We start from the raw sequence: 10632 nt of genomic DNA, 5'->3' as shown, positions 1-10632 counted from the left end.
ATGTCCATTATTACTAATATACTGTATATGTCATTGCCTCATGGTGCAGAGATGCCCATCCCCTGAATACACTAGCTTCTTGTAAAGGTGTGGTCAGCTTGTGGTATCTATTGTTTTTGTTATGCACTGCTGCAGAAGAATTCTGCTGCTTTCATATAGGTCGACAAAAAAAATAGTTGCGGTTCATATGAGGACTTTGTAATTCTCCTTTTTTTGAGACTTCGTAATTATCTGGTTTGTTTCATGTATTTATTTTGTAAGACTTTTGAATAATTTAATAAAGATGGTTGTGTGCATCGCTCGATGCAGAGCTTTTCAAAAAGAAAGAAACTTACTCGCATTCCGAAATCTCCTATGAAATTTACCTGCCAAACAATGGGGTTGGAACAGCCTAGTCAATGTTTGCCTGAATGAGTGGTTCAAGTTCACAATTTGTTCATGCATTCTGGATGGATCAGTAATTACAGAAAAAAAAGGCAGCAAACGAGGCGTAGACTACAATCAATGTAACCGGTTTTCTAGATGAATTTCCTTTGATTTGGTTCTCACACAATTGCTTGGCTACAGACTTTACATGCATTTTCTACCTAAAGAATATAGGTTCAATCTGCCATCAAGGTTGGGTTTCGACAGTGTACTCAGTTAGTTCAGTTTCGTCAGTTAAACACTGGCAGTGTTATTGATTCGGCAAGTAACTTTCATTTAGTTCAGTTTTGTAAGTTGACACTGGCAGTGTTATTTCTTGGGCAAATAACTTTGCAGCTCTGGTGAGCGCCCCTGTGAAGCCAGAGTGATTCTTGTGTTTCCTTGTCAAGCTAGTACAAGGCATCTTAACTCCCAATGAAACTATGCAAAAAATTAATAGTGGAGGCCATGGGTGGCGCAGAAAGGTAACTACATCTTCCACATGCATTTTGTTTGGTTCAACTGCATGCATTTTGTGTGTTGATGTACATCCACCCAGTAGGATTACTTCTACTCTTACTTTTTTTTCTACTCCAGAAATGTACTTCTCACCGAAAAGCATGGATATATAATCTCTGAAAAATACTAGAGAGCTGACTTCAATGACAAACGTGCTTGTCATCTCGTACGGAGTATTGATCGCAGCAGCAACTAGAATGTCCATTTCTCATCTGAATTCTACACATCTGACCATAGGAAGATATGGTTTGCTGTTGAATTGCCAACACAACACCTTGCCAAAGCCATATTCGTCACTTGCCTTGGTCTTTGTGCTAGTCCACAGAAACTGCATGCAGTAACTGTTGCTGCAGAAGCTAGAATAGAAACAGATTCACTCTAACAGAAGACTGCCATGCCAGACCACATTTTGTCAATCTGATTCGTACGTACACTAGTGCAGGCCTTCATATAACTTGTGGCCTGATTTTGCTCAGGCTAGTTAATAGACTGAAATGAAGAGACTACTACCGGGATGTTTATATAAATCAACCAAAATAAGCTTGAGAAATCATTTAATGTTGCCATTTCTGATCAATGACACTCCATCCATCAGGGTGTGCTGATGAAGAGCTGCCGACCGTTGAAACTTGAAAAAAAGGCACACTATTACAAGGTATCAGTTCTTATTTCACCAGGCAACGCTTTTGCAGGGTCTTGCTGTTGAAAACGAGCAACTAGTAACTGGAGCAAGCAGAGCGTGAACACATGCCTCATAGAGTCAGAAGTAGAGATGCCGGATGAAACCAGCTGATCCTCGTCGGAAGATCTTCAAACAAAGAGAGCCAAGACGCCATCATCGTTTCCTGGGCAGCACCTCAGCTCTGGTTATTCCTCTTCTATGGACAGCTCTCCCGCTCGTAAAGCTGCACCCACCAAACAACACATTAGATAGCTCCTGTACAAACGAATTAAGTTGTATATTTCGATGTCTAGTTTATCTGTACTATTTTTTAAAATTTGTCAATGTTCTGATGAATGATCATTTTGAATTCTATAATAATTCATCCCAACATCCACGCTATGAGTAGAATAACTTAATCTACAAACCCCTAGTTTTATGTCATTTTGTATGGAAATTTGCGATATTTTTCTACGACAGTTTACAACACAAGCATTTACGGCATCTTAATCAGAGATTTACTATATATCAACCACTCTTATCAAAGCTACGAAACAATAGACACAATTATTCACTTAAACTGAATACAATGCCTTGAGAGGATTTGGTGCCATACCTTGTTCCACAAAAAAATGTATCCTGGCTCTGTGAAGAATGCTCGTCATCTGTGGAATAAACATGACATATCAGCAGGAAACATTTCTTGTGTTTTTACTTATTAATAAATTGCAAAAAATATCCAAAAACATTATGAGTTAGAAAGTACAACAGTGCAATTTATACATAAATTATTATAATACCAGTTAGAATACACCCTAAACTATTGCACATTTACATGGTGGTTTTCCTGTGACCTTGCTTTGTAGTTGACCAGTCAATGTATGCATGGCTAGTTTTATTGAACTTAAATACTAGGAGGTCTGGGGAATATGTAGTTGACCAGTCAACCATGCATGGTGGTTGTATGCATGGCTAGTTTTTTCTACACGCGTGCAAATTTTCGTGATGATATCACATTCTTGGAGGTCTGGGGAAAAATCGATGCTTCAAAAAGTGTGCTTTTAAAAGCATTTTGGAGCACTGATTTTTTTGTCCACATATGCACGAATGTGATTTCATTATGAAAAATCTCAGCGTGTAGAAAAACAACTCCATTTATTCCAAAATATAAGGTCTATTAGTTTTTTCAAAAGTCAAATATGTGCATATTGCAAAAAGTGTGCTTTTGAAAGCATTGATTTTTTTTTTGTCCACATATGCACGAATGTGATTCCATTACGAAAAATTTCACGCATGTAGAAAACCTACTCAATCTATTCCAAAATATAAGGTGTATTAGTTTTTTCAAAAGTCAAACATGTGCATATTGCATATTTGACTAAGTTTTTAGGAAAAAATATGAACATCTATAGTACCAAATTTGTATCATTCGATCCATCATGAAAAGTATTTTTATATTATATTAGTTGATATTTTGCTATGATCTCGATCAAACATCCACAAGTTTGATTTGCACAAAAAGCAATACACCTTATATTCTGGAATAGATGGAGTATCAATGTTTCTTGCAAAAAAATCAGTTTTTTTAATTGTTTACTATTATTTAAATTTACTGTTCACCCGAACTCATGTGAGCTCGAGCTCACAATAGCCTTTCACTTCACACAAGGTGCATTTGTTGTCGTAGTGTCATATGTGTTGGGTGTGTGGGCAACCAACTTTTAGATGAAGAGGGATAAGGGCATCTCCAACGCTGACTCTCAAATTAGACACCATATCTGTTCTAGACCAGTGTGGACCAGTTCAAGGACACTGATGCAAGAGTCGTCAATCCAATCATGCACGCATCCATTTCAAAACAAATTTAAACAAAGCGGATGATTTCATCTAAACCGGAGCACATTCGTTACATTTTAAACATATTTCATTAAAAAAAGATCGGATCTAAAGCTAGTCTAAGTATACAGGGGGCACCCGTCCTTCGAGTCATGTTATTCCCCTCTAACATTGGTCGTGTTCATGTCTGACGGAGATGAGACCCATGAAGTGAAGGTGCGGCGCCGGCGAGGAAGAGTAGGACATGAGACATGGACCAGCCCACTTGGGACTTGAGGCTTCACACCCTCCCATGCACTACTCCTTGTCGGAGTCAGCAACCTATTCGTCGTCGATGGTTGTGAGGTCAACGATGGACACAGACTGGGTGGAACGCTTGTCGTGCCACCGACCCCAACAAGGCGTCATTAGTGGCATGAAGGACGCATAGCTGGCTCTGTCTTTCGTGATCGCCTGCGCCGCTAGCATCATGGGCACGTCCGGCTAAGCCGGGACCGCATTGCGAGCGGTGTGAGAACGCGAGGCCTCGTAGAGCACGCATTGCGTAGTGACGAAGTTGGGGTTCTTCGCCGCCATGGCTGCCACGGCCTCCTCACTCGCACGCTCGCCATAGATTTGACTCTCCGCCAGCCGGTGCTGCTCGGGAAGGAGAGGTTGTACCCCTGCTCCTCCTGCACTTGTCGGAAAGCCGACAACGCTGGCGGCGCCAGCTGCTCCTCCGCCATTGTATCGTCAAAGTGTGCCTGCGTCTGATCCATGGTCAAACCGGCATGGGCCAGCGCGAGCTCCGGCACCGAGTCGTCGTTAGAGCCTGTCTCCATCTTTGGGTTATCATCGGGGACCTCCGGGGAACATGCTGGTATGTGGGGTTCTATCCGCCCGGCATGACGGCCTTTCTAGACGACTGCAAGAGTGGCCACCTCATGCTTCTGCTCCGTTGATAGTCGCTCCCACAACATGTTACTGCTTGCGGTCATGGCAGATGTGGTGCATGGGAGAAGGATGTGGAGTGGACGTGTTGTGGTGCGGTTTGTGTCGGGAATGGCATCTCTGAAAAATAGCGGATACTGGTGAGACCAAGCAACGGGGTGTGTCGATACATGCGCCGGAGTTGGTTTCTGGGGCAGAGCGCCTGCATAATGACGGCAGGCGGACGAACGGGCAACCCATTTGAAAGCGATAGATATCCGCCCCATCCCGTGCAGCAGCATCTCTTTGGCATTGAACATGAGCGGACATCGGGGACATGTCACGGACGACGCTCTTGGCCAGCGAGCCGCTTTAATGCTGACATGAGAGGCCACGTCCGCTCTGGGGCGGCATCAATGTGGAGCTAGCGCTCTAGAGTGACATGAATGCGGGGCAACTGCTTCAGCCAGGAAAGGGCGAGCGAGACGATTTTGGGTGGAACCAGATTGCCCGATGTGTGCGTGGTAGCGGTCTGGACACACGTAAAGCCCCGCTGTTTGCTTCCGGTTTATGAAAAAGCAGACATTCAGACCGGTCCGCGGACCGATTGGGCATTATGTTGGATGATATAATATGTCCAGACAGTGCGTTCGTAATGTGTGCGGGCGGTTTGAGGGTCAGCGATAGAGATGTCCTAAGTTTTGAGTTTGTTAGTATACAGTGTGCTATAATGCTAAATTATCATATTTTATAGTGCCGGCATTAAGTAGAAGATAATATCGCCGATGTACTCTGGAAAGGTATTATCATATTTTGGGAAATTGATCTTAGTTGTCGCATACAAATGTGTACTGCTTTTCTTTTTAGTTGGCCAATGTGTACTGTACTACAACGGCACTATCCATCCGACATGGCGCTATCCATCCGAATCGTTTTTCGTGGGCAGGGTGAGAGTTGGGTTTCTTTGGAGACAAAGCATGAGAGGTCGTGCTGCAGAGGGATAGCGCCGTGTCGGATGGGTGGCCAGCCCAATAAATTCTCCAACGCGACGGCGTTAGTCTGGTTACATCGGGCCAGCCGGACGTAGGTAACGGGGTTAAGTCTGTCATTCGTCAGATGTGGGCCATGGGCCTATTATATTTATTCGAATACAGGCAGTATACTTGGTCCTATACTATAGGACGAGCATCTCGGGGCAAAGCAGCGGCACAGATAGCGAGCGTACAGGAGCTCGGGCTCACATAGGCACTTTCGCGACTTTGTGGAGAGGGATTGGATCGCACACGTACACAGTGCAAAACACACAGCAACGCACGCGCAACTCCGAGCACACACACAGCACGCACGGTTTTTTCAAGAAGCACAGACACCGCACCTCGCTGCTCACGCGCTGGCTTTGCGGCCGCATGCATTTTAAATTCACTAGCCTATGAAGCTGCGCGGACTGAACTAGTACTTGAAGCGCCCAATACCCAAATTGAGTAAGAATCCCTATACACCAACTGTAGTAAAGAGCACACAAGTAACTCTAGTTATTAAGTTACTAACGTATTGAACTAGTAGTATGCAAGGGTGAATCAGCGTGGAGTTACCATGTCCTTCTTCACCGTCAGTGTGGGCTTGTTGGGATTAATATCAAGCTCCCTCTGGAGTGCATCGGTCAGCTCACCATTGCCACGAGACAGCACATAGATATGCTCCAGTGAAGAGAGGTTCTCCAGCCCAAATTGAAAATCACCAAATCGGTCTTCTGTTCTCTTACCAGAAATCTGTAACTCCAAGATCTGGAGCTTTTGCAAGGTTCCTTGTGCAAACATGAAACCAATGAAGCCGCTACTCTTTATACTGAACCTTGTCAGAGACCGGAAGGGACAACCATTGTCTATGACTAGCCTTTTAACTGTGACTTCTCCCTTACCCGCTAAAAATATAGAGAGGTCACTCAGAGATGGCATGCTCCCAAGTATCTGGAGGTCTTCCTTTGTCAGTTCTCTTAATCCAATTGCAAGGGAAGAGAGGGAGGGCAAGGTGGATATTGCTTTTAGAAGCAATGTAGAGACTTGCCTATCACCCATGTCAACAAACACCAGTTGTCTCAGCTGAACAACGGTTGATGGCAATTTCTTAATTATGCCAGACCTTATGTCTAGCACTTGCAAAAGTTGTAGATTGCTGATCTCTTTCGGGATCTCAGTGATAACTGTCCCTTTGAGACTCAGATACCTCAGGTGAAATAACTTGCAAATATCCTTCAAATGATGATTACGCACTCCCCAACAACCACTTATATCCAATGCACGTAGGACAAGAAAACCTGAGAGTTCTGACAACAACCTGAGGTCTTTAGTGAACACAGTAAGTGACCTCACATGGGACAAGCTGCTCATGGTTCGCATTGCTTGGACATCCTCTTCAGTACTGGTTTGGAGAGACAGTCGACGGATCTTACTTGGCAGTGACCTGGTATGCTGACCACCCAATGTTGTGAGAAAGTTCTCCTCATTTGACAAGGAAGTGATAAGGTCAAGCACCATGTCGTGTACACGGACAGAGCTTGCCTTATTAGCAATATTGATTTTCATTGGTTGGACCAAGCTTTTGTTAATGAGCTCAGCAATGTAATCCTCTCCTACTTCATACAAGCTCTTCCCCTGCTCTTCATGAATGAATCCTTCACCTATCCATTTCCATATCAACTGTTTGGTTTTAATATCATAATCCTCTGGATACAAACTGAGATACAGTAAACAGGTCTTCAGATTTGGAGGTAAGACATAGTAACTGATATATAGTATCCTCCTCATGTCCATCAGGTCAGGATTATTTCCTAGCCCAGAACCCATAGATTGGTACACCTTAGACCAATACCTATATGCATTTTCATGTTCCTTTTTACCAGCCAACATACTAGCCAGTGTAATGATAGCCAATGGTACTCCACCACATTTCTGCAAAATGTTCTCACTTACTTCAGCCAACTGAATATGAGGGCACTTGTCCTCATTTCCAAATACTCTTTGGTAGAATAACTTTCTTGAGTCACTAGTAGAAAGAGGTTTCAGCTGATAAACACCACCAACTTCTTTGGCAACATCTAGAATGCGAGTTGTCACGATTACTCTACTACCACATTCATTCTCAATCAGAGCATATCTAATATTATTCCACATAGATTTATCCCATATGTCATCAATGAAAATGAAGTACCTGTGAGGGAATACCAAAAGGCCATATATTAGTAAAGCTAGGGTATGTGCTTTGAGCACTCTTCAACTACCTAAGTGAAATATTATAGTAATGAATAATCAGGACATGAGTCATCGATTATGGTTGTGACATCCCATAAATAACTTGATCCTAATTTGCAGGATTAAGGGATTAAACATGGTTCTTGAGTAGGAATCTGCAAATCAAAACCTAATTTAAAATCCAATCTTTGTTTAACGACCAGACTTGGTAGTTCTGTTCATCTCCTCAAAGTGAACAATTTGGATTATATGTTTGTCCAAATTAGAGACCTTATATTCTTGACCAATAAAGACAGTTGAGATCATTTGAAACTTAAAAAAGATAACAGATAAGGGGCTACAGGAGCCATCGAGCACCATGCCGACACTTCCCCTAGACAGTTGAGATCATTTTAAACGCAAAATGAGGACATTTCTTTATATAACCTCAAAGCTTATTTGACCTTTTTTCTTTCTAGAATAATTTAAGAACTAAATAGACTCTACTTTTCATGATCTATTCATTCTTGTTATATATATTCTAGGTAATGGTATAACAAATGTTGTTTTTGGACTCTGGAGCTAATAACATGAACTCCTAGATAAAATAACAGGAAAAAGATGAAAATAAATGTAATGATAGATCAAACTGTAGGAAAACTTGCCTACATGAACTCTGGAGCTAATAACATGAACTCCTAGATAAAATATCAATGGCAGGGTCACCAATGTACATACCTCTTATCTCGAAGGAAATCTCTGATCTCACTTATGAGTTGTGTTTCGCTCCACGCTGACTCGTCCATGATGTTCTTGTACTTGCCCTTGTCAAGTTTATGGAGCAAACTCTTGAAAAGCTTCTTCATGTTAGGATTAAGAGACACAGAAACAAAAGCTCCACAATCAAAGTCCCCACGGAGCTTCTCATATACCACGTTAGCAAGAGTTGTCTTCCCTAAGCCTCCAAAGCCAACAATAGAGATCATCTTGGGCTGTTTCTTGAAAACCTCGTCTCCCTCCATTAGCATCTTGACTATTTCAAGGCTCTTCTCTTCGGTGCCAATAAGCTCTGTCGCCTTTTTGAACAAGGCTAACTGGCGAAGTGTATCAGTACTTGTGCTAGTGGACTTGGGCACAACACTATCAACCTTGTACCTATCACGCCTCTCACTGACCTCTTTGATGCGCCTCTTGATGTCTTTGATATCCATGCCTATATTGTGTCGGACCTTGCCCTTTGTCAGTATGTTGATGCTTCTATGAATGAAACCCATGAAGCTGTGTGGCCTCTTTTGCTGCTGACATTCAAGGCATGCCAAGAATTTGTCAACGTTGTCTTCAATCTCATAGGACAGATCCCTGACATCCCTCGCCCACAGCTTGACCTGTTTGTCAGGTGGCTGGTCCAGCGGTGCCTCTGAAACCTTGATGAGGGCAGCCTCCATGCTCTCCAGCTCTGCTTTGAGGAACTTGATCTCGCCCCTGGTGTTCTTCTGCAGGTTGTACTCCTCCTTGAGAATGTTGCCGAGGATGGGCAGGAGGGTGCTCATAGCCCCAGTCACGACCTCCATGTTACTCGCCTTGCCGGATCCAAAGAGCTCTATGATGTTTTGGTTGATGATCAACCTGGTGATGCAATGTGATTGCTACCTCTGGTTCCGGCAGCTTCTTCCTCAAATTCCTTTTCCTCTGTTAAAAAAAAGAAAATTGTGAATTCCAAAATGGGAAGGTTGCAATCCAGATTTTGACGATTTCAACCCCCAAACCACAGTTTTCAACATGGAGAAGTGTAACTTTCAGCCACAATATTTTTGCACAAGTTTGAATCAACTAGATCGAACAAATCTGAACCTAGTTCATCACATATTTCGACTAAACTCAAGTGTCAAATCAAGATAATGCCAGCTCTTGACCACTGTGGATATTTATATCAGTGTGCATGAGGAAAAGAAAAGAAAAGACACAAAGAAAGAGTCTAAATGAAGCTAGCAATACAGGAGTGGATGTCAGTGTTAGCTTTCTTGTTTGCCCACTGGATCAGATCCTAGAAGGAAGACAAGCAACTTTGAACATGGATTTTGTCACATGGAAAAAAAGGTTTGAAAACAAAAAGACCCTGATCTAAGACGCCTCTAGTGCATCATTTCTGTGGCCAATGGAGGCCGCCGCTCCAGCGGCGTGGGAGCCTGCACCTCGTACCTCGTGGCGGCGACTGGCAGGAGCGTGGCAGAGAGAGCAGCCTACGTTATGCCATCTCTAATCTGGTTTGAACTTAATCCCAACTGACCAAGGCTCTCACTAAATGGGATTAGTGTATGCAAATATGGACTCAAAGAGGTATATATTGCAAAACAACAGCAGTCTTTTCTTTATTACTAGACACATGACTTATTACTAGCTACTCGACGTGCTTGACGGAAATATAGCTTATTTTCTCTCATATGTTCAGTAGGTCCTCAAATCACTTCCCGCAAAAAAAGGTCATCCATCTATATACAAGTTGTCAAATCTCAAGCCTCCTTCTGGTTGCAGTTTCGATTAGTAGAAGAAACACAAAGTTGACCTACCTCAGGTGATTGCAAAGGCAACTAGAACAATTAAACGCCGGAGAAGATCCCGTGGAACAAAAATCTGGAGATGCCCGTTTCAACAACAAAAAAACGAATTACCTGTAAGTCAAGTGCGAAGCTTGAGATGATTCCTTCCACACTAGGACGATGGATCACTTCTCAAGCTTTCAAATGGAGAAGACAAGTTATGAGACTTGCATTTCCATTGAGGCGAGATGAGATCTAGAGGAGGTCCTGTCATAGGGAGGAGACAGAAGATGAAAGAGACTTATATTCAAATAAGCGACTCCCAAGGGAATAGTTTATGAATCAGTTGGCATTTTTACTGCACCCTGCCGTTGGCCCACTGACGTGTGGGGCCAGGCCCACTTGTCAGTGAGCTGACAGCACGTCAGAGGAGCCGCGTCCTTTTCTAAGAGCTAGCACACACCACCACCATAGCTCCTACTAGCTAGTACTATTGCTGCTACTGGTAGCTTTCCTTTTCCTTTTCCTGTTCTCTACA

The 10632-nt window shown here is 43.0% G+C and overlaps 1 protein-coding gene across 1 annotated transcript; it reads right to left on the bottom strand.

Moving 5' to 3' along the window:
• Positions 1-1512: 1512 nt before the first annotated feature.
• LOC119314822 (disease resistance protein Pik-2-like) lies at positions 1513-10358 on the bottom strand. Its single transcript, XM_037589510.1, has 5 exons — positions 10227-10358; positions 8296-9246; positions 5923-7537; positions 2202-2250; positions 1513-1829 (listed from the first exon to the last, which is right to left on the bottom strand). The coding sequence occupies exons 2-5, from the start codon at positions 9126-9128 to the stop codon at positions 1792-1794; spliced, it is 2535 nt and encodes an 844-aa protein (XP_037445407.1). The 5' UTR covers positions 9129-9246; positions 10227-10358; the 3' UTR covers positions 1513-1791.
• Between the last annotated feature and the right edge of the window lie 274 nt (positions 10359-10632).

Source organism: Triticum dicoccoides, chromosome 1B (genome assembly GCF_002162155.2).
Source record: "Triticum dicoccoides isolate Atlit2015 ecotype Zavitan chromosome 1B, WEW_v2.0, whole genome shotgun sequence".
Taxonomy (NCBI): Eukaryota; Viridiplantae; Streptophyta; class Magnoliopsida; order Poales; family Poaceae; genus Triticum; species Triticum dicoccoides.
This window is presented reverse-complemented; position numbering and strand designations above follow the sequence as displayed.